Source organism: Halichondria panicea, chromosome 12 (assembly GCF_963675165.1).
Source record: "Halichondria panicea chromosome 12, odHalPani1.1, whole genome shotgun sequence".
Taxonomy (NCBI): Eukaryota; Metazoa; Porifera; class Demospongiae; order Suberitida; family Halichondriidae; genus Halichondria; species Halichondria panicea.
The window spans coordinates 1,978,326-2,000,782 of record NC_087388.1 but is presented as its reverse complement, the minus strand read 5'-3'; the positions used below and the strand labels follow the sequence as shown (position 1 = coordinate 2,000,782).

Below are 22,457 nucleotides of genomic sequence, written 5' to 3'. Positions count from 1 at the left end.
CATAATGTTTGCCGCAATTTCAGGGTGTGGGTGTGTAGCCAACTCAGCACTCCTCAGACCCCTTGAAGGCTGAAACCAGAAAATGGCCCAAGATGGGACTTTTCTTTACTTTAGTTTCGGCTCCTATATGAGCTCAGCTAGGATTCACCAGTTCTGCCCTACAGCAAGCTTTGTGAGCATTGGGCAGGTGTATGGCAAGCGTATCAGGTTCTGTGGCTGGTCAGAATCTTGGAAGGGGGCGGGGTCGACCATGGTGGAGGGTGGAGAGGTTGTGTGGGGGGTGGTCTGGAGACTGGAAAGAGGGCAGTTACCCATGCTGGACAGGTGAGGGCAGTTTGAACAGTAGAGCTAAATCTCACTGCATGTTTAGAGTCGTTTCGATGATCATGACTTGTGGGTAATGTACATGCTCTGCATGTATAGTAATTAATCATCATAGCTACTTTCTAGTAGTTCAATTCTATCTCTGCAGACAAGAATCCCCTTTGCTGGCGAGAGGAGAAATAGAAGTTGAGCTTGGCTCTGGTGAGAAGCTGCAATGTCAGGCGTACCACATGTGCAAAGAGGAGAACGATGAACTCCCATCTCCAATGTACCTCAAGACTATCGTGGCCGGTGCTAGAGAGCATGGACTACCAGAAGACTACGTACGAAACACTTTTTTATGTGTACAGAACAATGGTTACAAAGAGTAACTTTATAATTCTAGTAATTTTTATGTTTTTTCTAATGTATATAATTATAACAAGAATCTGTTTTTAATAGGCTGAGCCAATCCTATCAGTAACTATGTACTTGTGTAATTTTCTTGTGACTTGGAAAGTCAATTATTATTGTCTATGAGTAGATCCCAGGCTATGCCCTTTTGTGAAACATTTCTACAACATGACATTGTTGAACATAAAAACTGTAGTAGATCTATCTATACAAACGTCATGTATACGGTTGATTGTTATCGTTTTGTTCTGTCATGAAGGTTGTATCCGAGGGCACCTTGCTAGTTATTTGCTCAGTTTCATGTTCATTCTCCTCAATGATAGGGGAACCGGGTGTCACTGCTCTGCTTGCTCTACTGTATCGATTAGCATCAATGTCCTCCAAAGTAGTATAACTACCATGATTATTTGCAGATATCGTCTCTTGCAGTCTGTCCTCGAACTGTTTCACGATTTTACTAGTTCTCCCTCCAAACGATTGAATCCCTTTGCCGTAGTAGAGACGAGTATTTTGAGAGAGTGCCATTTTCTGTAAAACCTCTAGCTCATTCTGTGGAATTTCCTCTCTGTTAAAAAGTTGGGCTGTGCGTCCATTCATATAATACGACTGTTGCACCCTGTGAGGCGTTACTTCTCCGTCTTTTTGAATTTTGCGACTGAACATGATACCAGTTTCACAACGGATCAGGTGCTCACTTTGTTTTGTGCCTATTCTTGAAAAATTTACTAGTGAGTCTGATACAGTTCGTCTTGTTTTTGAGCGAGTAGTTGGCAAGTACCTGTCGGTGTGTAATCCAACATTGCGAACTCCGCGACTGGATAACTGGTGGCGATTGTAGATTGAAGGCAATGGGAAACTCTTGACTTTAGTAGTGGAGTTGAATGTGCCTCCCACTGCCCCTAGAACTGCCTTTGGTGCACACAATGCTGAGAGGGGGACCTGGATTATGAATGAACGGTGATTATTCTACAGCAATTAAAACAAAAATTAATAGTTGAATGACAGAGTACATGCAGATCTAGGTGTGGCACTAGATATAAAGAAAACTGACGCACTTAACCAGCTAGAGATTCATCCTAACAAGAGGGAAATAATAATAATAATGCAACCTTGTTTTACGTCGTATTGTTAATGGCAATTATAATCTTTCAAACGCTGACCTGAATGCTTTTTCGTCTCCATGGTACAGGAACAGAGGCATAGCTGTCTATTTCTTCTCTCAGTCTGGTCCTTGTGGATGCATACAGACTCAGAGGAGTGTCTATGCAGCTTCTTTGAGGTGAGTCATGACCTGTACTGGAGCCGTAAGCTCGCCTATTTAAATGGTGAGGAGTGGGGGTGGGTGTTGGGGGGAGGTAATTGTTCGGGATTGAAGGAAAGAGTGGATATTTGGAGGACTTGTCCATCACTCATTCATTCTACAAGTGAATGTAAATTCAGTGAATTGTTTTTTTGCACCACATAAGGGGGGCGGGGCTGGCTCATGCAGTCGTCAGTTTATCATGAATCGTGTGTTACTGTGCGTATAATGCTATCAGCAGTTATTTACCTTACATGTCGTACATACGTGTCTTGTACACACAGCAGCAGTATCTCAGCAATAGTAACTAGCTAGTCTATAATCGTTGGTTTTTGGTTCAGTATTGTTGCTATTGGTGATAATCGTCAATTAACAGGCGTATTTCTACTTCATTATTCCGTAAAAACCCTTTATATACAATGATAATTGTACATACAGAATAATCAACAATCAATGAGTGAGTAACAATATAGAGTTTGCACTACACAGCTCTACTTGAGTCTCTGCACAACAACAGCATTGAGAAGCTTAGCTTCAGCTATTGTTTGTGTTGGGTCATTCAGTTCTCGATTGGGGAAGGTGGTCATTAGAGCGTAGACAGAGGAAGAGGGTCGACAGCTGATGGGAGGGTTAGGGACTATAGCGCAGTCATTGGGGACACAAACACGGCGTATGTAAAGCTCTCTAAACAGGAGGGATTCAGAAATGTAAGCAGGCGATAATTATATTATTATACACACTCACACTATCTGTACAATGTAAAATTAAAATTACATATCCAAGTCTACAATTTTATAACGCTGTCCCACACATAATTATTAGGATACAGATTGATGTACTGTCTGATGTCGTTGACAGTGTGGGTGTGATTAAATTTTGCTACCACTCTGCTACCATCGGCCAATCGGATTTGAACATTAGTTGTTGGTTGGTCGGGATCGATAGGGACTGATGGAGGGGGAGTGGGCGTGGCAGACGAGGAAGGGGATGCATGAGACACTACCTCTGGGGCAACCCTGCGAACAATAAAGCAGAGAAATCAAATACACATGAATGTGTATTAATTACTTTAAGTCATGTTCTGAGAGATTGCATGTCTAGCCTCGATTCTAGGTCGCATTGAAGGAAGGTCTGGGATCGAGGCTAGTCATGTAATCAACATAGCCTCTTCAACTTGCATACTTGTGTGGCCACTGGGCTATGTCACTATAGCTAAGATTAAGCCGCATGGTGACAGTACTACATAAACTCACCCTCCCAGTTTATACCCCTCCCCAGAAAAAGCCACGACCTTGCGTTTAGGTTGGACATAGTTCTCTGTTCGTCTGTCCTGTAAGTCAATGTCTACTTCCCCGCCTTTAGCCGAGCGAAGTAGTTCTTGAGGAATCTCCCTGAACAAACAAACTTTGTAACATGATAATTATCGACATTACAAGTACACACACACAGAAGTACATGCACATTTTTGTGCACAATAATAATAATGGTGTGCATAATATAAGAGATACATGACTGTAGAGGATCCTTTCTACAAGTGTGCACAGTACAACTGAAACTAGGACAAGCCACATTCACAACTAGCCTTGAGTTCTAACTTACCCTTTACGGATGGCTGCTATGAAGGCCTTGTCAGCTTCCGACTCTCCATTGCGCAGTTCACTATCATCCACTGAGAAACCATCCTTCCAGAACGTTAATGTGTGTCGAACCTGAGGGGGAGGGGCATGTACGATAAAGTGTACAATAAAATGTACTACATAGGATTGTCTGATTGAAGACAACCTCTATTTTACAACAGTTCATGGGAATATTTCTTTTAAGTCTCACTCATAATTATACACACGCACCTATAAATGCAATGAGTAAGAGTACTGAATGTAATAGTCGTATTATTTTGAGGGTGTGAACTTTCGCAGGAATACCATTCGAATGGATTTCGTGGATTTAAGGAATAGCAGGCCTTTTTGCAGCATGCATGCATGAGATATTAAATTTGTGGGTATAAAATAATGTTCGTGTACATGCCTAATCAGCGAAAACCACAAACATTAATAATGAAATGCTACACGTACATGTATAGCAACTGAAAACACAATAAGGCCTTCAAAACAAACTTTCTATCTGCTACATGTAACTATAATAACTAGAGCACTGAAGTGTAAAATTAATAGGATCTAGAGGAATTTTCAGTTATACAATAGTAAAGAAGAACAACCTACTTCTAATAGAGACGGGTAAAGGATCACTTCAGCTGCAAATATGTAGAATAAGATCTGCCTCGAATAAACGTCGCGTGTTATCTAGCTAGCCAACGTGCAAGTTCAAGCTTCTTAGCTTTTGCTGGCTTTTATTCTACAACGAGCAAATCTGCCACTATTAAAACTACCGTATATCTTCTAATTTATCGGACACTTCTAATTACCCCGGACACTCTTTTGGGCAATTTTCGTTGTTCTAATACAACGGACACGCCAGTACTTTAATATTACATTGTTCTAAATATCCGGACAATACCTTGAAAAGTTGAGTTACCATTCATAGACGGCAAGTAAGGCTTGAGTGCTGCAGATAGATAGCTTTGAGTGGCTAGTTTTAGATAGCTAGTGCAACTATTCAGTCGTACCCTGTTCTATTAAACTTAGCTAGCTCGCATGCAGCTGCTTGCTTGTTCTAATTATTCCGGACACTTCGCATGCTCTATAAAAATCTGTTCCAATTATACCCGGACAATTTCTAAAATAATTATTTTTTGCTGTCCGATAAATTAGAAGATATACGGTAATAACTTGTTGTGTGAAGGCTATCCATACTGTAAACACAGCGCTATGGTATCCAAGTGAGTAGACTCACATGTCACAAACAAACAAACCAACGGAATAATATACCTGCTGGCCGCGGCATGGCCTCGGATAACTTATACACTGTACAATGTAAACACCAGCACACTGACACACTCACAACAACACTGTACTAGCACAGCTACTGTTACATACCTTCTCAGATGATTGGTCACGTGCTCTTCCTCTGATTTGCACACTCGGACCCTCTGAGTCCCCCAACTTGAACCCTGAACCCTGGAAAGCTGCTGATTTATCTTTCTTTTTCTGCTGCTCTTCTTCATCAATGTTCATGGCACCTTGGCTGTAGTGTGGGTGTGATCAGGGGGTGGAGTGGGGATATGACAGATGTTGTGGACATTGACATACGTATTATATCACAAGAGGACCCAAGTGTACATAAATTAATAAAAACAGCTCTTACAACATGTTTAGATTAAGTTCTGTGAGGTGTGTAAATACATCAACCACTCACTTCTTCGCTGACTCAAACACCTCTTTGGCGATACTGTCAGGGGTCTGTTTCTTCCTGGGAGGGCCCTCAATCATCTGCCCACTGTGCTCAGAGCCCCCCGCAAAGTACTCCTGACCTTTGTCCCCACTGGAAGTTCCCGGTTTGGACTGATAGTCAGAGAGGGTGGCAATTCCTCCCCTATGTCAGTATGAGTGAATGAATAATGTGTACACTGTATGTGCACAAACTTGTGTGTCATTGCATGGCTTTTAGAGTCGCAATAACTTATAGTATAATGCGACTGTAATTATAGCTACTGTTGTTTCATGCCCCAATACACAATAACAAGACCACAATAATGCCAGTATGATAATAGGTACATGATTGTGCAATGAGATTAAGATACACATGTGCCCACACACTAGATATCAGTGCACTCCTACACGTACAATCTATGTAGTGCACACCCAAATTCTCTCTCTCTCTCTCAACACACAGTCACCTGTCACCTATATACACACACATCCTCACTGTTGCTTTGATGATGCCTCTTCCTTCTCGGGTACAGCGTGACGGTTGGGGACAGCCGAGGGATCAGGAGCTTGCGTCTCTTGGACTGGCATGAGAGGTTCATCCCCCAGACCATCACCAGAGTGGGACGGCTCAGAATTGTCAAAGAAAGCACTTAGGGCAGACTGTTAGGATAGACAAATTATTTTTATTGTGTATAAAGCTGAGTGTATAATCATTTTATCGTGACAAGGCAATTTACTTCTAGATTCCAAGCAGCTGCTTGTAGGTAAAAGAGAGCTCTTTCATTATCAGCTCCAGTCACACTCACAAACTGGACAATGCTTTCCTCTTGAGTAGGATCTATAGAGGCCATAATTAAAAAACACAGAAATGTGTTTCTAATTAAAGAGCATCAAACTCCATGTGTGGAGGGGGTGGAGTCGATTCAACTGTACGCGTTTGTGATGATCTTTACCTGCTAGTGTAATATAAGACGTGCCTAGACGTTAGACATCATGGAAAGAAGAACACCTCCTCGATCGTACACATACAACAAGATATCGCAATTGAGCTATGGAATGAAGAGGGTCAATGTGATTGGAGCTGTGCAGCACTTCAGAGCTCCGGCTAAAACACGACGCTCAGACTACTCCTGTGCTATTGGCATAGCAGATGAAAGTTCAAATCAGTCAATGACGTGTGTGCTATTCAATAAAGAGTTGCAGAAACTGCCTGGAGGGTGCAAAGATGGCGATATTATATGTGTGAGACGTTGTGATTTTTCCGATAGTTGTCTCACTGGTTCAAGTTTCACGAGCTGGGTCCTATTTCAAGATGGCAACAGCATCCCCGTGACAAGTTCACCTAACTGCACTGTGTCTGCTATTGAGAGGACCCGGGTGCATGAGCTAAGAGCATGGAGAGAGCTGTCCAATACATCACAAGGTGGGCGGGGCTCGTTTACGGGGATGTACTTTAAATTATTTTTTGTTAGTGTTCCACATAATTATTATGCCTCGGTGCCCATGCAGTTAGTGTGTGTGTGTGTGTCTGTCTGCCTGTGTAGAGTGCTACAGCTGCTCAGGGATCAATGAAGTGCAAGTAAGAGTTTCTATAGGCTTCTAGTCATGGATTTTAATTCGATTTGCAAAATAATGCTTCGTTATCGAGTTGTGCCTAGTTTTGCTTACTTGGAATGTCATTGCAGCCTTTTCAGAAGAGTGCCTAGCAAAACTTGTTCACCGAGTGTTGCTACTCTACTTAGTAGTTAGCTCTGCACTAGAACGCTGGCTATTGGTAGCTGCAAGAGTGAAAAGAGAGCTGCAAGGCTCTGCTGATGCAGCCATTTATTGAACTTTTGGCATCGTTAATACAATCGTGGTTGATCATTACCCACTCTGAGTTTGATGCAGCAAAAATTACAAAAATAATGATGTTCATCATAATTATGATATAATGGTGTATAAAAGCTATTAGTAGCTTTATATGTTATCTAGCTTTAGCATCTCCACCGAGGCATCAGCACCTGCGGTGCTTTCATTATTATTTGTACCAATGTATGTATACAATATTACGTTATTGAGCTACATGTTATCGGGTACATGGCTTAAACTATAACTGCCTGTATACTGTATGTCTGCTTAGGGTACAAGGGTACAGTATGCATGTACGTTTCTGTCATGCAGACTGTCACTCCCCCTTGAAGGTAAGCTCTGACATTATCATCCGGGTTTCAACCACACACACAATATCCGACAGTAATGATAAAAGAAACATTCTTACTCGTGACACTTTTGATAGATAACGCATTTTGTCTTATTTTCTGCCAGACTCTCAACCTCTCACAACCAACCAGCCACCATCCATTTCACACCCTGCAGACAATCCGACAACAAACATCGTTGATTCATCGCAAACGTTCGATATAGACTCTCAACAATTCGCAGCTACATCATCAAATGATCTCAGGCCCTCGTCAACGAATCGGAAAACTGTCAATCTTCCCCATACAAACTTGGGTTCATTGGCGGTCGGTCAAGGCAGTGTGGCGGTATGTGGGATAGTACAGTACTTCAAACCTGTAACACGCTCAAGAGGAAGTGATTATTACATCACAATAGGACTATTGGACGAAACCAGTGCCACAAATACTGTCAGCTGTACATTGTTCAATCCATCAGATCAGCAACTAATCTCCAATATTCCTGTAGGCCAAATTGTCCTTCTGAAAGGTCTCAAGACGTCTAAGTACCAAGGTCGAATTCAAGCTACTGGCTACAACGGTGCAATTATTGGGGTGTTCCGAAACCGCCAAAATGAGCCTGTTCCAAGATCCATCGGCGACTGGTATTCATTATCTAATCAAGAGAAGGATATTATCGCTCGTCTTAAGACCTGGTCTCATGAACAAGGCATGCTCCTGGTCAATACACAACTTTGTCAATTCAGTGTTGGTCATTTCTTCAATACAGTGTGCAGGGTGGTTGCTGTACACACTTGTATGAACGAAAATCGCACAGTACTCGATATTTTCGATGGCACAACACCAAAGTTTCCTTGCGACCATCTCGATACAACTCGAGGACGGTGGACTAGTGATATTGACCGTCAGCTTGCAGTCAAATTAAACAGCTCCATTATTTGTGAAGTGCAAGTTACTGACTGGAACAGGCAATTCTCGATTAAACCTGGACAATACATATCTTTGAGAAATGTACACGTTGAGCCCAACTGCCAAGATGGAACTTGCTTGGGAAAAAATGATATCCAGGCCGTTAAACTTACCCTCTCTTCGAAGCAAAACAGCGGCACTATCACAGTACTTACTGGAAATGAGTCGGAACTGGTCAACAAATATTTGAGTGACTTTCCCGAACCATGTGGACCCTTCCCCATCTTTATGAGGCCTTCTAACACACCCCCTGATCCGCTGTTTGAAATTATCATTAATGACAGAATGAAACAAACAGCTACAGTGCAAGAAGTGCTAAAGTCTCGATCTGGGAAGTTATTCGTTGTCGAGGGACAAATCATGAGTTTTAGTAATGGACCAATCGAGGAGCTCTGTCAATTACGATGCTCCATGTGTAAAACGAGGTATGTTTCTCCACGGTCGAGTGACCCTCCCCTACCAGCCGAAATGGTGTGTGTTTTTTGCTCTGATTCTAAGAACGATGGTCCTTGTCTTGTGTACATGTATGTGTTTGTTATGCGACTAAAAGATCGAACAGGCATCCTGGACATTTGTGTGACAGCTGAAGATGGTGAAATCTTTCTGCATCATGTGCGCCCGACAAATCTTTACGCCCGGCAAAGCTCAAGAGAGGAACTAACTAGGTTGTTGTATGTGTTGACAGGTGGAAACGATCCGTTTTACCCCGTACCTACTGAAGTGGACTTAAAGAGACCTCGTGTCAGGTGCTGTGTACGAACATTTACTTCTATTGACGGCAAGACAAGATTCACTCTTAATGACACTGTTTGTAAAGTTAGTGTTTAGCAATAATGTGTGCATATAAATTATAGTTGTACCTTCAACATAATTATTTTATTTTCATTTCTATAGTTTGAGGTGCTTGTTATAAGTACCAGCTATTTACATTATTATGGTATTGTTGCTCACTTGTACCTCTCGTTCCACTGTTTGTAATACTACAGCTGTATGTACATGTAGCTTATCCTCAAAATAATTAACACTCACCAATCAAAAAATGCTACACTACATAATGATAAAGTTTACAGTTAGATTTAGACATGAGTTTTTCCTCTCCCCAATATGCATTTTGTGATCATGAGGAGGTACTGCCAATCAGAGGTCGGATCTTTGATTTCTTCCTATTATTCTTTCTCTTTCTCCTGTGATAAACAAAATGACAAATGAGCAGTATAACAGGAAGTGAAGTTCACGCAAAATTTAACACCTACATGTTTCAATTGGCATTAAATGGGCTTAGCGTAGTTTGTTTCTTAGCACTTACCCAACAATCAGAATAATGATCACTCCAATTGCCAAGATGAGAACAAACAGTATTATCATGATGGGTAGGACGATGTGAGCAAAAAAGGTTGTCATGATGATGTTTGAACTGTTTATCAAAGCATCAGTGTCGAATATCGTAATGCCTGTGGTGTTTTGGATAGTTTGAAGGGCATCGTTGAGAGCACTGAGGGAAGTGAAGGGTGGTACTAGTGCTACGATTCCACTGAGTGGGGATCCGGTTGGATGCCTCAAAACCAGGTTTATCACAGTTGTGTTTTGTGTTGTTGTAGTGGGGATAGCTCTCTTGACTAGCCTGCTGAGCCCTGCTTTTGGTGCGTCATATAGTTCGATATCGCTCACAGAAAACTCTTGACAGAATTGCAGGTAGGAATTGCAAGATCTGCATGTCAGATAATAATTATATGTGTTATTAAAACCCTAAACCTGTGGCTCAGTGATAATTTTAGCTACCTACATTGTTATATAAATGCAATTACTCTTACCCTCCCATTCCACATCTGTTACAGTCTTGAGGACAGACGGAGTTCAGTATTCTGACAATTGGTGTTGCAATTTGGATCAGAATTGAACTGTCAGAATTGAACTGCGTATGAGTATAAAAAATAAATGTAAGGATTTTTCCAGCATTTAGATATAGGCATTTTGATACTCCTAGCTAGGACATTAATTTGTTAATTCAAAGGGGAACATTGCAAAAAATTAAAACACTCACATCAGTCACGTGAATGTTCAGTGTGAGTGTAACTGCAAAGAAGCCCTCAAGCTGAGCATTCGAAATGCGAACAATAGAGCTCTCCTCAGCACAATTCGAACGATCCTGCACTGTTATCTCAATGCTGAACTTGCAAGAAGAATCGTCCATCATCATCATCATATCGTCCTCATCAAGTACCAAGATGTCCACAATTATCATAGTTGCTGACACAAGATCCCCGGCAACAGTAACTGTAAGCTTTTTACTATCACTAGACAATTTGATCTGTACTGTTACGTCTCCTGCAGCTATCCTGAAGTTAACTGCTTCAGGGCGAAGCTTAATTTGAGTGATGGAGACAGAGAGGTCATCAGGTTTACTTGTGACGGGTAATCTTATTCCAGTGAGATGGACCTGCGATAAGAATTCGGTATTGATTGGTCGGGTGATGTTCACTTTAATGGGTGCCTGAGGACAGTCCGGAACCAGTATACCACTTCCACTGCCATCGCCACTCCCTACAATAACTTGAGTTGGGCAATTGAACACAGATGGATTTTTAGTTTAAATAGCTAGGCTAGTAAAATCGTTAAATACCATGAGATGATGCATAATTGAATATGCATAGTATGCTCCATGCACAAGCTAGAGCATGAGTTAGTGCCATTTGCAACTTTCACTTGTCCTCTTTCACCAGTTCTTCTACTCACTTTGCAATACAGTAAAAGTGAGGGTGAAGGTGTTGTTGCCTTGTGTGAAGTCTCCATGGTTGCAGAGATGTGCTAACTAGCAAGAAAGGAGCTAAACATTATTTTACTGATGCATGATTGAGGTTTCACAGCATAGCCCGGGGGCTTGCTATGGAGGCTGATTGGTGATCGGTAGATAAAGGATAAAGTACTAATGTCTAGATCTACATCACCTAGTCCCGCTTTTAAAGTGGGTGTTTCTACCATGAGGGCCTCCGAAGCTTCTGTGTCCACCATTACAGACGTAGTCCACCGCTTGAATGCTGATTGTGGCCGAGGGTTGACCCAGTCCCAAGTGGAGGAGAGGAGACAGCTACATGGACACAATGAGTTTGAGATCAAAGAAGATGACCCTCTGTGGAGAAAGTACCTGAACCAGGTGGGCATGAATATATAAAACCATGCTCACGTTAATGAATAAATTACTGGCGTAGATATATACTATAGCACGAAATTTTAGCTGTTTTCGTGGGTTACTAACAATTAGTTTACGAATTAATTATGCAAAAATTGAAGGGATAACGTAGGAGTGTTTCCGGTAAGCAGTCAACCCACGAAAAAAAAAGGTTTTAGAGCCCATTCCACGGAATTTAAGATCGAGTGCCTCAAACATTTCACGCTATGTGGTATAATTTTGTAGTGTCCATAAATCCCTCGGCGATTCCACTAAGCCTAGCAGTAAATGGCAATGAGATTAGGGGATTCCTGAATTGTGAATTTGTATATCAAGTATGTGTACACGAATGTTGCTAACTCCCCTCTGCCATCTACTGAGCAGTGTACAGTCACCATCTTTTCTAATTACAGCGCTTTTTTCCAGTGGTGCACAAGTAAAACAAAACAATAATTCTAGTTTGAGGCTTTATATCAGAGTAACGCTTAGCGGTAAGGTAAGGCTATAATACAATGTAGATGTACAGCTTCGATTTAAGTTAAATTTATTTCTAATGACCTATCCAAGATTTACTTGGCGCTCAATTGATTGTGGACTTGGCGCTTCTATTAGGGTGGCGCTGTAATTAGAAGAAAGACGGTACCGTAGCTTGAGAGCACTACAATGAAACCTGTGTACTAATTCAGTCACCCTTGGGCAGACCAATAAACTGGCAACAGTGGCTGTAATAAAGTGGTGGTCGGCTATCACAGGTCAAAACACAGAGAATTTAAAGCGTATATATATGAACCTGGTTGTATTATATGTGGAGGGCGCATGACCATAATAGACAGCTAGGCTTCACTGTATAATGTTTATACTGCACTCGTTTCTCTTCATGCAGTTCAACGACCCTCTCATCATGCTTCTACTGGCCTCAGCTGTCGTGAGCATTTTCACCAAACAATTCGATGATGCCTTCTCTATCACTGTGGTGAGCTCGGTTACTCGGTTTGGGTGGTGCTCACTGTTATTAAGGCTCAATTGTTTGGGTATTAATATTGAAATCAAAATAATAATTAAGACGTACAAAGATCACCTCGGACCTACATGTACATGTACATAATTATTGTGTTTTTTTAGACGGGTTTCACTGAATATTTGTGGGTTGATATCGTTATTCCTTTTATCCCACACCTCATTACAGAGGATTGTGTATTATGATAACATTTAATTTGCTCAATTGTAGGTACATGGACGTTGTTCGTTCTTAGAACAGTTGTATGTGTCTGTACGTATAGCGCAAAATTTTCGAGGCACTTACATTTTGTGAAATGGCCTCTAAAAGCATTTTGTTGCACAATGTTCGTGGGGATGACTGCTTACCGGAAGCCATGCCTTTAATATTTGCACGTTATAGCAGATAATTTTGGACAATTTTTGTGGACTTAATAATTTTTGTGTAGAATTACTAACGCACGAAAACAGCGAAAATTAAGCCCCCTCGAAAATTTCGCGCTATACGAATTTTGTGCACTACGGTATGTAGTCCTTCACTGTTCATTAGAGTGATTGACTTTATCACTTAACGTGTATTTATATGATAGTCATGGCAGTTGTGTGATTGTTTGCTTTTTACTTACTCTCAGGCTATCATCATTGTGGTCACTGTGGCATTTGTGCAGGTAATTTGGCAAATGATTTACACCACATCCACTTGGATATCTGAATTTAATTGTTATCCAATACTCTTGCAACAAGTGGTACATAGCTAGCACTGTTGAGTGTTATTATCTGTGGGTGCATTAATTTATTGAAAGCCCCCCCCCCCCTCCCCCCCTAACAGGAGTACAGGTCGGAGCGTTCTTTAGAAGCACTGCATCAACTCATCCCTCCAAAGTGCCACTGGTAATTAAGAACCAACGACAGTGTGAATATGTACAGTCGAGTCTTAGAATGATTACATCATCAGAGGGCAAACCACCTTGGCCTTGAAATTTGATCTAAATCTACATGTCAAGTTATATACATAATTATGTGCATCTCTAAATGCAGCACATGCAGTATTAGCATGCATGCTGACCAGTTTGAGTATAGCCAATTTTCCTTTAAGTACAAGCAGGAGCACAAGTATTATGATTAGTGAGTACTGCGTAGACTGTGTACATGATGTGTACAGTTCTCCCACTGTTCCTTCACCTTCCTTCAATAGATCACCTTGTACTAAACAACAGTAGACGATTGTAATACCTGTAGTGCAATGTGGTCTCTATTTTAAAGTGTTGCTCCAGCTATCTGTTGCCTGCAGTGCTCGTGATGGTGTGATTATGGAGGTCCTAGCTCGCTGCCTAGTGCCTGGGGACACTGTCTACATTTCCCTCGGGGATAGAGTACCAGCGGACATTCGATTGGTCGAGGTAGGTGCTGTCACGTGGCAATACGGAATAACAATTTTATGGCTATTATGACTGCATGCATGACCATAAAAAATACAGTAAGCTACAGATTGTTTACATACTATTTATAATGCCCATGCCCCCCCCCCCCTCAGGCTGTTGATCTTGAGATAGACGAGTCCAGTTTCACGGGTGAGACCTCTCCTTCCCTCAAGCACACCGAGTCACAGTCAGCTGCAGCTGCCCATAATGACATCTCACAGCTACGCAACATTGCCTTCATGGGCACCTTTGTGTGTGGGGGGCATGGAAAGGTGGGTGGGGCTGGAAGGGGTGTGGTGTATGCAGAGCTATAATAAGTAATGTCCTTGCATTTTACAATTTAAGTCTACAATGTTTTGTAACTTGTAACATGGAAGTTCGTGTGGGTACCTACTACATAAATTTACTAACTCACATAATTTTTGGCAGGGTGTGGTTGTGGGGGTGGGTGAACAGTCCGAGTTTGGCAGTGTGTTCAAGATGATGCAGACTGAGGAGGCTCCCAAGACGCCATTGCAGAAGAGCATGAACATGCTGGGCAAGCAGTTGTCTTTCTACTCACTCTGCATCATCGGTAAGTTGTGTTAGGTGTATGCATGTATTAGTCTTAACCAAAGTGTCCGTTATACATGTAGAAGTACAACGGACACTTTGGAAAGTATGTGTGTGACTTACTCTCTCCCTACATTGTATATAGTTTTCTAGTACCTTCTCTTTCTTTGCTGCAGGCTGCATCATGCTGCTGGGATGGTGGCAAGGCAAGACTCTACTGGGCATGTTCACTATAGGAGTGAGGTAAATTAATTCCCTATAATTGTACTTTGCTTGAAATGTGGTCTCTGTCTGCATGTTCGAGTATATCTGTCTGTTTGAGATAGGGTGGACATTTTGGTTATCATTAGTGGGATTCTAGCATTTACACGTGAGGTGTAATTTTATTGGTTTGAGCCCCCCCCCCCCACACACACACACACACAGTTTGGCAGTAGCTGCAATTCCTGAGGGCTTGCCAATAGTGGTGACAGTCACTCTAGCCCTCGGAGTGATCAGAATGGCCAAGAGACATGTCATCGTCAAGAGGCTGCCTACCGTCGAAACTCTCGGCTGTGCCAACGTTATCTGCTCAGACAAGACAGGTACCATGACGGAGAATAAGATGGAAGTGACTGACGTGTATTCTGCCTCTCGTCAACATGCCAGGATCGTCGGATCACATGACCAAATGTTCGGATCACATAATCAAATGCCTGCGTCACATGATAGGAGGCGGGTTGTGTGTGGTGAAACTGCTGTGACTGCTGACAACTTTCCTGACATAGTGAATGTCATCAAGGTATGAGCCATTCACTGTATGCATGTACAGTACATCAGACTAAGTAATGGGCTAGAAGGTGTTCTCTGTAAACATTAGGGGCTGGGTGTTGTAAGATGATAGCCACTAGGTAATATGCCCCAAAGCCTCTATAGCATGTGTTTCAACCTGTGTTGTAGGCCACCTCTTTATTACAGCCACTGTTGATCTGCCCAAGCAAGGGTAACCATGCTCTATTGTTGTTTAGTGTCGCTGTATGTGTATTGAAATTCCTCAGGTTGGTTGTGTGTGCAACAATTCTCAAGTGAGAGATGGCAAGATCCTTGGCCTGCCCACTGAGGGAGCCATGGTGGCCCTCGGACAAATGGTGAGAAGAGGAGTATAGCTATACTGTACATTTATAATCAGGTGTGCTTGTACTGGTATGTACACGTGCGTGTAAGCTAGCTAGTGCATTGGTTTTTTTTCTGAAATGGGCCTGTTGGAACTTGACCTACATGCATGTACAATTTCAAAACTATAAGTATCCTGTTTGATAGTGTTACAATAATTATGAGAGTAAATTCTGTGTATGTCTTTGTTTGCTTCTGATAAAATGTAGCCTATTTATCAAAGGTTCCCAAAATTCAAGTAAGCATGCTTGTGTGTCACCGTTATTCACTGTAGCTTGGATTGCACAGTCTGAGGGACCAGTTTGTGCGTACAGAGGAGAGATCATTTAGCTCCGCCCAAAAATGGATGGGGGTGCGAGTCAGGGACAGGACTCAGCAGCCGTCCGATGTGAGTAACTGTGTTGTGTGTGTGGGGGGGGGGGGGTGCACATTCTGTTTTGTATGTACGGAATAGATCAGTATTTTAGATTTCTGGGATTTAGGGGGCTGTGTGTGTGTAATTTAGATTATTATCTAATGCAAATTACACACACACACACACACAGCCCCCTGGTGGGGAGGAGGTGTGGTTTATGAAGGGTGCTCTGGACGTTATCCTCCGTCACTGCTCCACTCTGCCGGATGGCTCACCTTTGACCCTGGCAGACAAGGACAGTTTCGTGGCTAAGAGTGAAGAGTTGGGGACCAAAGGACTGAGAGGTGAGTTAGGATAGAGCAGCTGCAGAACATGCTGTATTGGACATTAGAGGTCCGACATGCTGCACAAATCACTACAAGTTCAGTGCATTGTAATAATGTCCAGGCCAATGGTGGTGGCAAGTACAAATCATACCTAGACAAAAATAACCACCTCTTGGCCTAGTTTGTCGTGAACATAAGAGGGGAATTTGTGAGAAGGTTGAAAATAGCCACCGCTTTCAAAATGGGCACATTATTGCTTATGATAAAGTAGAGAGAGGGGTTGTCCTTAAAGTTTTTTTTATTTGGAGGTTATATTTATTTTGTACGGAAGCACTCTCCTTTATAGAGAGATTCTTAATACACTGTAGTAGATGATTTTTGCCCCCTCTTGTAACCATAGTGATAGCGATGGCTCGAGGTGTGGACCTGACACAGCTGTCATTTGTTGGGCTGATGGCAATGTGGGATCCACCACGAGAAGGGGTGGAGGGGGCAGTCCGAGAGCTTCTGGGGGGCGGAGTCAGTGTCAAGATGATCACTGGGGATGCTAAGGAGACTGGCGTAGCTATAGGTAAACTTGTGTGATGGGATTACAATACTTGCATCTCCACCTTTCCAACAAGTAGCTACTCTAACACCTTAATTAAATATTCAATCCGTTACTCAGATGTCATTAAGTAGTGTACGCGACAATCAATCCCAGAATGTCCCTCATGTACCCAAACATTGTGGGGAGTAGAGACTGGCAACTGGAGTATAGTACGTGTACATTGTACGGCCACCATAGAGCAATGCCGGGCAGTTTGGGTATCTCTCTCCCCCTTGGTTCTATACGCACATGTACGTGTACCCTGACCCCTCCTCTCCCAGCCCAGCGGCTTGGCCTGTGGACTACTGGCAGTCTGTGTCTGTCCGGAGAGCAGCTGGGGAGATTGCCACATCACGAGCTCAAGAACACAATAATGCAGGTGATAGTGCCATAAGATAATAATATATAGGATATCTGTAACATTTTTATTCCTGCAATGTTTGTGAAGTTTATGTTTTCCTCACCTTAATTCAGCAAAGAATCAAACCTATAAGAGCTATTATAATAATGATGGCTGCCGAAATTTTTTGTATCCCCTTTAGGAATTGTATAACCATAATAATTATGATCTGTTTGTTATTATCGTGCATGCCTAACCGTACTAACAGTATATAGAGAAGAGATTCTTTACTGATCTATGTTCTTGTCTACAGACGGCCGTGTTTTATCGAGTGACTCCCAAACACAAGGTCGTTATTGTTAAGGTGAGTAGTACATGTAGTATCCTTCCAAACATGGCTGGTCTATCGTCGATGGTGGATTTATCTTACCTACATGTAACCCTCAATCAATTGTAGAAATAAATGTGTGTATATTTTATTGCATCTGAAGACTAATCACTGTATAGACGGAGCTACTCATGCAATACTTATCCCCCCCACACACACACACACACACGCACGCACACACACACACACACACACACGCACACACGCACACACGCACGCACACACACGCACGCACGCACACACACACACACACACACACACGCACGCACACACACACAACGCAGTCTCTACAAGAGTCAGGTCAGATTGTTGCCATGACCGGGGACGGTACTAACGATGCAGTGGCCCTTAAGTGTGCGGACATCGGCATAGCAATGGGAAAGGGTGGCACAGACGTGTGTAGGGAGGCGGCAGACATGATACTCACTGATAACAACTTCTTGTCTATTTTGTCGGCCATTGAGGAGGGGAAGATGATCTATTACAACATCAGGAACTTTGTACGATTCCAACTCAGCACGTAAGCACATGTGACAGCTAGAGATGTATTGTTATGATGAATTTCTACAATGTTGCACCTAAAGCACCATCTTAGCTCAATTTTACACTATAGTTAAGGCCACACTAAGATCATTAGATAGAGCTCGTGTTCTAGCTTTCCATGAAGCTGCTCCTGTTAAGATTATTTTATACACTAGCTCTTACCACTGACAGTATACTAATCCCCACAATTTACGCTCTTTACCTGTTCCCCGGGCTCCTCCCCCTTGTAGGAGCATAGCAGCCCTGTCCCTCATCACTCTCTCCACTCTCTTGGGACTACCTAACCCCCTCAATGCTATGCAGATACTCTGGATCAACATTATCATGGACGGCCCTCCGGCACAAAGGTTAGAGGGCAAAGTTCAACTCATTTCATTATTAATGTATAGTATTACAGTAGAACCTCGCTAATCTGAATAGAGCCGGACCAGACCCAATCTGAATACATGATATTTCCAGATTAACGGATATTAATAACGAATACACTTTTGTACATGTATTATGATATTACTGTGGCCAGAAGGGAAGCTGCTAGCTAGAATAGTCTTTATCTCAACTTTCTCTCCAATACAGAGTGGGTCTTGTGAGCTCTCTCTTCGTTTTCTTTGCAGTGGCCATTGAATTGAGCAGTTTCTTAATAAAATTACTGCTGATTCAGCAAAGCAAGTTAGATTGCGCATGCGCAATAGTCTATTCTACTGACAGCCCCACCTCTTTTTCAGTTTTCCATTTTGTCCGGATTTGTGAGGTTTCGGACTAAAGGGGTCCGGATTAGCGAGGTTCTACTGTAGTGGATTAATTATTAATTTTGAACAACTACATTGCTGTGTACATTGCCAACTCTTGTACCTACAACCAGTTTGTCTGGGAGTACTGGCTATGACAATTGTCCAACAGTACAATCGTCATAACTTTTGTTTATCGTAATGCAATCTCTCTTGTTGCAGTCTGGGGGTGGAGCCAGTGGACAAAGATGTGATGACACGCCCCCCTCGCCGTGCAAAGGACCCGATGATCACCCTCCCTCTGATAGCACAGGTGGTGGGGGCTGCTGCCATGATCGTCATGGGAACACTCTTTGTATTCCAGAGAGAGGTAGGCGTCTTTATTGAGTGTACAGTAGCAGCAAAGCTTGCTGAAGTTAAACCCTAAAAACGTTACGCTTTTAGTCCTTGGAGCTGTGGGGGATAGTTTCGTAAGATCTCTAGAACTCCATAGGATGTCAGAACAATAACTGAATTGCATTGAGTTGTGTTGTAGTTGGCTTGGGAGGTGGTCCTTGGGATAATTGAATTACTGAAATTGAGATTATTCAGGCTGGTCCTAGCCCCGTTCCCAGGCCGTTTCTAAAGAAAAATCGGTCTGGGACCGAGGCTAGACTGGTCCCTAAATACTGTACATGTAGGTTGCAATGCACATATTCTAATGTGTTCTGGTTTTGTTTCAGATGGAGGATGGGATAATCACTCCTAGAGACACTACCATGACTTTCACCTGCTTTGTACTGTTTGACATGTTCAACGCTCTCAGCTGCAGATCCCAGGTAATGTAGTGCAGAGAAACCTGTCTACTGAGGTCACCCTTGCAACAATTTGAAATGCATGTAATGGAATTTTTTGGGCCCATTAACTGGCCTAGCTGTATTATTAATAGAGGCTTATGTGTAGGGTAACTACAATAGATAGGTTTCATTGCACTACAGCTGTGTCTAACTGTAAGTGCTGTGTCTACATGTAATAGGTACTGTGTGCTGCGTAATACTGTACTGTTATACATAAAAATTGTAGTTCTCAGAGCACCCATTTTCTCCATGATATATTTATGCATTGGTCATTGATGGATTTCAGAACCTAATGTATCCTATTACGATTGAGGCATACTGGGTTGGCGCATTTTCACGTGTACCTTTGATTGATATGCTGCTGCTATGCTAGCATATTAGTGTAGTGACTGCTAGTGTAAAGTATATTGCACTCTCCTATGAATTTACACAATCATGTTTCCATGCTAGACAAAGTCCGTGTTTTCCATCGGCCTGTTCTCCAATCGGATGCTATTATACGCTGTCGGAGGCTCCCTCGTCTGTCAGCTGCTCGTTATCTACTTCCCTCCGTTACAAGCCGTCTTTCAAACCGAGGCTCTGACGGCACTGGACCTTCTGTTCCTGGTCACACTCAGCTCCTCTGTGCTAATACTGGATGAACTGAGAAAACTAATTACTTCAAGACTCAATAAAAACACTGGAAATCATTTGTATGGCAATACTAGCAAAATATTACCTGTGTGATGTAATTGTTGCATATGTTTTTATGAATTCAAATTTTGTTCATCATAATCACCATTATTTTCAATTGTGAATTATGAGACAACCAACAACAAAAATTATACCACACTTACGTCACCACAAATTGATCTCATTGGTCAACAGCTGTAGGATATCATACAGCCCCGGCCCCAGGCGCTAGGCATGCACAGTTTTTCAAGTTGTTTTTTCATTTGTTCAAGAAAGTAAGCAAAGAGAAAAGAGCCATACTTGACGATACTAAGACTCAAAGCGACGGCAGAAACACGGAAGGTGCTCTCCAACAAGATGGCTAAGCTTCCATGGGTCCATGGGCGCGGTTTAGATACATTTTATCCAAGAAGAGCTTGCAACTCCAGTAAGGGACGTCGAATGGTCAACGCTTGGACCAAGGAAGCTCTTGAGCATCTGTAGGAGTCAACATGTTGCTCAACTAGCTCTTTGAAGGCTGCAAAATCCGGCATAGTCTTGTTCTTTTTGCAATCTGCATCATGATTGAATTGTTGCTAGGGGGAGGTCCTTTTATAGTGCTGCGGTCACGTGGTATAAGTCAGATATGCCACACCTACTCGGAGGATATGCACCCTATATATCCTCCGCTACCGTGGTTACATACCCCTCGGAGTAACCACGGTAGCGGAGGATATATGGGTGCATATCCTCCTAGCTCTTAGGTGTGGTATATCCTATACTTAACCCACCTTCATAGCTATAGCAATTTTATGTGTAATTATATATAAAATATATGAATCATTATTGGTAAACATGAAGTATAAGCTTCTAGTGAAAGTACTATGAATTCGTCAATCGGGGAAAATAAATTTAATAATTGTAAAGTGAAAGTTAAGAACATCGATACAAAATACGTTTAGGCCAGTTACATTTTCGGCACAGCCCAAGCACAAGTGTGGTTCTCAATGTCCAGAGCATTCACACCTCTCTGAAGTCGAAACCAACCCAGCTCTCCCCAAGCCGTTCCAAACGAATTCCGTCCAATCCAATAGTCCATTCCAGTGTCCTGATCTTTCCCCCAGCCTGTTATGGCCACCACGTGTGTGGTCATGTTGTACTGGGCGGGGTCAACTATAATACCCCCTGTGTACTTCTCAAACGGATCACTATGAGCATAAACGGAGCAGGCTATAGGACCTCTAGCGAAGATCTCGGCTTTCATTTGGTCCTCTCCTTGCACTGTCCCGTATTCAGAAATATAGTATGTAGGTCCGTTGATGAACTTGCAGGTACCGAATCGATCACATGTTCGGCACATGGTCTCCTTGCACGGCTGTTCGGCCCAGTAAAAATCATCCACCCCCATAAATGGAGAGCAGGTTATATCGGTGATGCCATTCTTGTAGATGAACTTGTAAGCACCGAGTGCACTACCACCTTTGCATGTGCCGAGATCGGGGTCAGTGCAATCAAGCAGAACTTGAGGGGACAGGGGGACTATTGGGACTTTAGCTTTTGTAGCGATTATCATTCGATCTGTGAGCGAACCAACAGCTGCAAGTGCCCAGCAACAGCCACATGGTGAGGGTAGGAACTGGTTGGTGACCTGGGTGACAAAGTACGTGTTGTTGACATTTCTCCAGTCGAAAGATTCCGGAATTACATCAAAATCGAGCCTCTTGTGTGGAGGTGTAGTGACAATATGGCTTGGTAGTGGACCACTTAGCTCCTTGTAGCAGCTTCCATATTCAGCAGCAGTATCTGCAGCAGCCCAGGAACAGAAAATAAGTACTGAGATAGCCTTGAAAGCAGCCATGTTTTACCTTGTTTGATGATGTCACAAAGGAGCCACGCCCCCTGTGTTTGTTTTGGAGGAGGGGCTC

At 42.6% G+C, this 22,457-nt stretch overlaps 7 protein-coding genes across 8 annotated transcripts; 3 read left to right on the top strand and 4 right to left on the bottom strand.

The window, feature by feature from the left end:
• The first annotated feature begins 20 nt into the window (after positions 1 to 20).
• On the top strand, positions 21 to 889 carry LOC135344834 (gamma-glutamylcyclotransferase-like). Its single transcript, XM_064542117.1, has 2 exons — positions 21 to 324; positions 473 to 889. The coding sequence occupies exons 1-2, from the start codon at positions 83 to 85 to the stop codon at positions 693 to 695; spliced, it is 465 nt and encodes a 154-aa protein (XP_064398187.1). The 5' UTR covers positions 21 to 82; the 3' UTR covers positions 696 to 889.
• Positions 845 to 2,412, bottom strand: LOC135344832 (uncharacterized). The gene is made up of 3 exons (XM_064542115.1): positions 2,267 to 2,412; positions 1,878 to 2,135; positions 845 to 1,656 (listed from the first exon to the last, which is right to left on the bottom strand). Exons 2-3 carry the CDS (start codon positions 2,121 to 2,123, stop codon positions 934 to 936), a joined length of 969 nt encoding a protein of 322 aa, XP_064398185.1. The 5' UTR covers positions 2,124 to 2,135; positions 2,267 to 2,412; the 3' UTR covers positions 845 to 933.
• On the bottom strand, positions 2,410 to 6,233 carry LOC135344829 (NSFL1 cofactor p47-like). 2 transcript variants are annotated; one of them, XM_064542112.1, is made up of 8 exons: positions 6,081 to 6,233; positions 5,840 to 6,003; positions 5,330 to 5,506; positions 5,011 to 5,158; positions 3,617 to 3,726; positions 3,271 to 3,408; positions 2,845 to 3,033; positions 2,410 to 2,701 (listed from the first exon to the last, which is right to left on the bottom strand). In XM_064542112.1, the coding sequence occupies exons 1-8, from the start codon at positions 6,192 to 6,194 to the stop codon at positions 2,509 to 2,511; spliced, it is 1,233 nt and encodes a 410-aa protein (XP_064398182.1). In that variant the 5' UTR covers positions 6,195 to 6,233; the 3' UTR covers positions 2,410 to 2,508. The 2 variants fall into 2 exon arrangements, with proteins under 2 accessions (XP_064398182.1, XP_064398183.1); XM_064542113.1 differs by having other exon boundaries at positions 2,410 to 2,635.
• Positions 6,234 to 6,277: 44 nt separating this feature from the next.
• LOC135344828 (uncharacterized) lies at positions 6,278 to 9,446 on the top strand. The gene is made up of 2 exons (XM_064542111.1): positions 6,278 to 6,766; positions 7,651 to 9,446. The coding sequence occupies exons 1-2, from the start codon at positions 6,337 to 6,339 to the stop codon at positions 9,318 to 9,320; spliced, it is 2,100 nt and encodes a 699-aa protein (XP_064398181.1). The 5' UTR covers positions 6,278 to 6,336; the 3' UTR covers positions 9,321 to 9,446.
• Positions 9,447 to 9,524: 78 nt separating this feature from the next.
• LOC135344833 (uncharacterized) lies at positions 9,525 to 11,269 on the bottom strand. Its single transcript, XM_064542116.1, has 4 exons — positions 10,534 to 11,269; positions 10,304 to 10,404; positions 9,799 to 10,200; positions 9,525 to 9,676 (listed from the first exon to the last, which is right to left on the bottom strand). Exons 1-4 carry the CDS (start codon positions 10,732 to 10,734, stop codon positions 9,610 to 9,612), a joined length of 771 nt encoding a protein of 256 aa, XP_064398186.1. The 5' UTR covers positions 10,735 to 11,269; the 3' UTR covers positions 9,525 to 9,609.
• Positions 11,270 to 11,374: 105 nt separating this feature from the next.
• LOC135344827 (calcium-transporting ATPase type 2C member 1-like) lies at positions 11,375 to 20,671 on the top strand. The gene is made up of 20 exons (XM_064542110.1): positions 11,375 to 11,643; positions 12,542 to 12,631; positions 13,287 to 13,322; positions 13,484 to 13,545; positions 13,946 to 14,054; positions 14,189 to 14,347; positions 14,505 to 14,649; positions 14,804 to 14,870; positions 15,054 to 15,408; positions 15,665 to 15,754; positions 16,054 to 16,167; positions 16,325 to 16,478; positions 16,861 to 17,031; positions 17,331 to 17,428; positions 17,703 to 17,753; positions 18,062 to 18,297; positions 18,551 to 18,667; positions 19,268 to 19,415; positions 19,768 to 19,863; positions 20,332 to 20,671. The coding sequence occupies exons 1-20, from the start codon at positions 11,419 to 11,421 to the stop codon at positions 20,605 to 20,607; spliced, it is 2,799 nt and encodes a 932-aa protein (XP_064398180.1). The 5' UTR covers positions 11,375 to 11,418; the 3' UTR covers positions 20,608 to 20,671.
• A 669-nt stretch (positions 20,672 to 21,340) lies between these two features.
• Positions 21,341 to 22,421, bottom strand: LOC135345018 (cathepsin Z-like). The gene has a single exon (XM_064542335.1). The coding sequence runs from the start codon at positions 22,388 to 22,390 to the stop codon at positions 21,500 to 21,502; it is 891 nt and encodes a 296-aa protein (XP_064398405.1). The 5' UTR covers positions 22,391 to 22,421; the 3' UTR covers positions 21,341 to 21,499.
• Positions 22,422 to 22,457: the final 36 nt, after the last annotated feature.